At 67.3% G+C, this 3,958-nt stretch overlaps 1 protein-coding gene across 1 annotated transcript in view; it reads left to right on the top strand.

The window, feature by feature from the left end:
• LOC104996438 (chromosome unknown open reading frame, human C7orf50) overlaps nucleotides 1-3,958 on the top strand; it is a gene marked incomplete at its 5' end in the record, with an annotated part of 7,325 nt that overhangs the window by 1,879 nt on the left and 1,488 nt on the right. The window contains 2 exons of the mRNA XM_010850692.1: nucleotides 138-304; nucleotides 3,248-3,329. Coding sequence (XP_010848994.1) covers nucleotides 138-304; nucleotides 3,248-3,329 — 249 coding nt within the window. The remainder of the gene's footprint in view (nucleotides 1-137; nucleotides 305-3,247; nucleotides 3,330-3,958) is intronic.

The following is a 3,958-nucleotide window of genomic DNA, read 5'->3' as shown; positions in this document are numbered from 1 at the left end:
CCTGCTGCCCTCAGGCCTGGGGGCGGTCCTTGCAGGCACGTGCAGCTCCCCCAGGTCCGGGGCAGAGGGGCCTTGGGGGGTCCCAGATCCTGTGCTGCCCCCTCCCGACGCCCTCACGGCGGTCCCTGCGCTTTTAGGGGTCCGCGTCCCCGTCCCCGGAGGAGCAGAGGGTCCTGGAGAGGAAGCTGAAGAAGGAGCGGAAGAAAGAAGCACGGAGGCGGCTGCGGGAGGCGGGCATCGCTGCGGCTCCAAGCCCAGCAGTCAAGCGCTCAGGGGCCGCTCTGGCCCTGGAGTACCTGTGCAGGTGAGTGGGGTCGGGGCGCTGGGCCTGCATCTCATCAAGAAAACGAGGTCAAGCGAGCACCGGACAAGATGGTGGTCTCAGGGTTTCCTTGAAAGGCTCAGGGGCACATGGTGGAGGTGGCGTCTCAGTGCCACCATCGGCCATCACCCCATCACCACCCCGTCACCCCATCACCACCCCTGTCACCACCATGTCAGCCATCTCTGTCCTTCGGTGTTCCCACCCTCAGCATCGTTACCACCCCCACCGTCACACACACTGCACGCTTCCCTCCAGGAACTGTTCTTTCGTGGGATCCTGGACACCCAGCCAGGAACTGGGGTTGGTGGCCCGGAGCCAGTTCAGGAGCAGCGCTGCTGGGGGCCCTTGGGGCGGTCTGGGAGGGCAGACAGGCCTGTGCATGTGTGCAGAGTGAACCCAGAGGTTGGCCAGGAAGGGCGCCGTGCAGACAGTGGGATTCTGGAGCCGCCTTCTTAGAAGGAGCTGCTTTGCCCAGGCTCCCTGGGGCTTGGTATAGGGCAGAATCCTCCCCATCCCTAGACAGGGCTGAGCCCTGGGAGTCAGTTGCAGGGCAGCCATTCCGTTCAACTCCGCTCCCCTCCCCTCTCCTTCCCTTTCTTTTCCCCTCCTTTGGGGAAATGCTGGAGCCTGGGGACCCGCCTGGGGACCCCCCTGGGGACCCGCCTGGGCCTGGGCAGGGCTCACATGGCCCTGTTGGACACATTGGGGCCTGCCTTCCCCCCAGCCCATCAGAGCACAAAGTGGGGGCGGGGAGCCTTGGCCCTGCTGGGATTCCTCGCGGGGCGGGGGCACGCTCCCCACTGAGACTTGCCTGCTGCCTGTAGGAAATCCACCTTCAGCCACCAGTCCTCGCCCTGCAGTGACCACCCTTGACCGTGTGGAGCCCAGGGGACAGGAGCCACCTGGTGGAGCAGCCTTCCCTGACCCTGGGCCTGGGCTGTTCTCTGCGAGGTGGAGGGTGCCATTGGGACCGGGCCCCTCCTTTACACCTGGTCCCATCCAGGCGCTCCCACCTGCAGCAGCAGCCACAGACTCGGGGCCCACTGGCGCTTGGGGGCAGCCCTGAAGATGGTGGTCCCAGGGAGCAGGCGGTGGACCCACCCTCGATCCCTGGAGGACCAGCTTCCAGTGGTCGCAGGAGACTCCTCACTCCTGGGCCCTGCCCCATGGGTGGCACCTGAACTGGCCTCTGCTCGTCTGGGAAGAAGGAGCATCCTCGTGCGGGCTGCTCACGGGGCGGCAGCCCCTCTGGGAGGTCGGGCTCAGCCCTTACTGCCCCCCCACATGCACACAAGAGCCAGTGCTTCCTCCCTGCTGACCTCTGACCTCACTGCAATCACACAGATCCTTCATCTGCAGGTCCTCCCCCACTGGGGGCCCCGGGTCACCGGGGCGATGTTCACGTGGCCCTGGTGTGTCTGCGAGCTGCCTCTGGGTTTCTTTGGGGCCCCACACTCCCAAGGCCCCAGCCCAGTGCCCAATGCTCCCCGAGGACAGGGCATCTGGAGCCAGTTCAATGCCCCCAGACCCTGGAGCCACCTCTGGGGCCCCGCTGACCACACGGGCATTGAGTTGACCGTCAGGGAGGAGGCATTGCTTTGGGCAGACACCCTGCTTGTCCACGCCAGCAGTGAGGGGACAGGGCCGGTGGAGCCCCAAACCCTCTGACTTCTCAGGAGGGACCCTGAGACGCGGAGGGAAGTGAGGTTTTCAGGGGAGGTGAATGGGCCAGGGCGCAATGGGGGTGGAACCACAGGTTGGGGGCGGGGTGGGTGTTCTTTTTCTTAAAGGCCTATCAGCTGTAGCAGGAGGCAAACCCCTCCCGGAAGAGAACTCTGTAGAGTGGGGGATGCAAGGGGCTGGGCCCCCACAGTGGGTGCAGCCAGCGGGCTGGCGGGCGGGAGGGCGGGCAGCCTTCCCGTGGACCTGCTGGGAAGGCGGCTCACGGGGGCCCCGCCAGAGGGCGCTACGCCGCGGGGACCTTGCCCTCCACCCGAGAGTCGCGTGTCTCTGTGTGACTGTGTCCCCCTGGGAGGGAAGCGCAGGGGAGGGCCCTCCACTGGCCCAGGTGGACGATGAGAGGTGGCTCCCTGATCACCACCATCGGAGAGGTCCCAGGGCAGCGGGGCCCCCTCTGGGTGGCCCACACGGGCCTTCCCCCACCCCCAGTCGTGCCAGCAGAGGAGTGCGAGGGGATGGTGGGGGACCGCTGAGTCCCTGGTCTGGTGGCCCTTCCTTGGGCCGCTTCTAGGCCGCAGCTGGGCCCGCGCACCCCTGTGGGTGCGGAAGGCTGAGCGGGGCCCTGTCTCGGGTGCACGCGTTACGGGGTCCTGCAGCCAGGGAGTCGCCCTCCGCCCCTCCCACGCAGCGGGCAGCACCGCGCCCCAGACCTCCATCCGCCTCGGGGCCTCCGTCCCAGCGTTCGGGCCTCCCCTGGGCTCTGGGTCGGCCTAGGGTCTGCCCAGTGTCCTGGTCACCCGGGGGCGAGCGCATCCAAGGCCACGGGGACCCCCGCATGGCCCTCGAGGTTGAGGGGTCCTGGCTGCTCCCTGTCTCCCCTTTCCCATCCTTCAGGTCAGGAAGGCTGTGCCTGCCCCCCTGGTAATCCGGGTGACCCTGCCTCATCCGTGTGTCTAGAAGAAGGACCGAGTTTGTTAAATTCAGTGTATTCCCGTTAGAATCATAAAACAGTGGCCACGCAGAGCTGAAAGTGGCCTTGTGCCCCCCTGGGCCTGATATCCCGGCCGAGGGCCCCCAGCAGGCGAGCAGAAACCTGGCGGACACCTCTGCGATTCCGCGCCCTGCCCCCCACCCCGGCTGCCCTCCCTGGCAGGATCCTCTGCAGACGCCCTGGCCCTCATCAGGGAGAGGCCGCCGGCGTTTCCCCTTCGGGACCTGAGCCGCCCTGTCCTTGCTCCCCAGCTGGGCCCAGAAGCGCGAGGACTGGAGGTTCCAGAAGACGAGGCAGACCTGGCTGTTGCTGCATATGTATGACCGCGATCAGGTGTGTGTGGCTCCTCCCCCCGGGGGTGGGGAGGCCTGTACACAGTCGGGGGCCAGGGGAGGCTGGTGCACACCCAGGAGGCTGAGGTGCGGTCAGGCCTCTCCGTGATGGAGGGGAAGGACCGGCTGGCAGCGCCTGCTTGGGCCACACTGGGCTCGGCCTCCCTCCAGGGGCGGGGAAGTCCTCCCCTTCCCGTGGCCTGTCTGTGTTAGGAGGACAAGGAATCATGGAGCTCATGGAGGCCGCGTGGGAGAACCCCGCTGAGCCCTCCGTCTTCCAGAGATGAAACTGGGCTCAGAGGGAGGGACCCCTGGGGGTCGGGGACAGAAGGCTGCCGGCTTTGCCCAGCAGCCGGACTGAGCCATGGGGCTCCAGGCTCCCAGCGCGGGAAGCGGCTGCCACTCCAGGAAGGCCGCGGTCTGTGTGCTTGGAGGTCCGGTCCCCTCTGCCCCGCCACGGCTCCTCTGCGGTGCGCATCTCCGACGATGGGGCATCCACCAGGCAACGGTCCCGCCATCTCTGCAGAACCGCGCTGGCCCGGGACCTGCCCTCGTCTCTTCTCTGACCTGACCCGCCCGGCCCCGCGTGCGCACAGAGGGCAGCTGCGTGGCACTTGTGTGCCCGGCATG

The sequence above is a fragment of the Bison bison genome, unplaced genomic scaffold (assembly GCF_000754665.1).
Source record: "Bison bison bison isolate TAMUID 2011002044 unplaced genomic scaffold, Bison_UMD1.0 scf7180017851429, whole genome shotgun sequence".
Taxonomy (NCBI): Eukaryota; Metazoa; Chordata; class Mammalia; order Artiodactyla; family Bovidae; genus Bison; species Bison bison.
The sequence above is the reverse complement of the archived record's forward strand: the minus strand, read 5'-3'. Positions and strand labels throughout refer to the sequence as shown.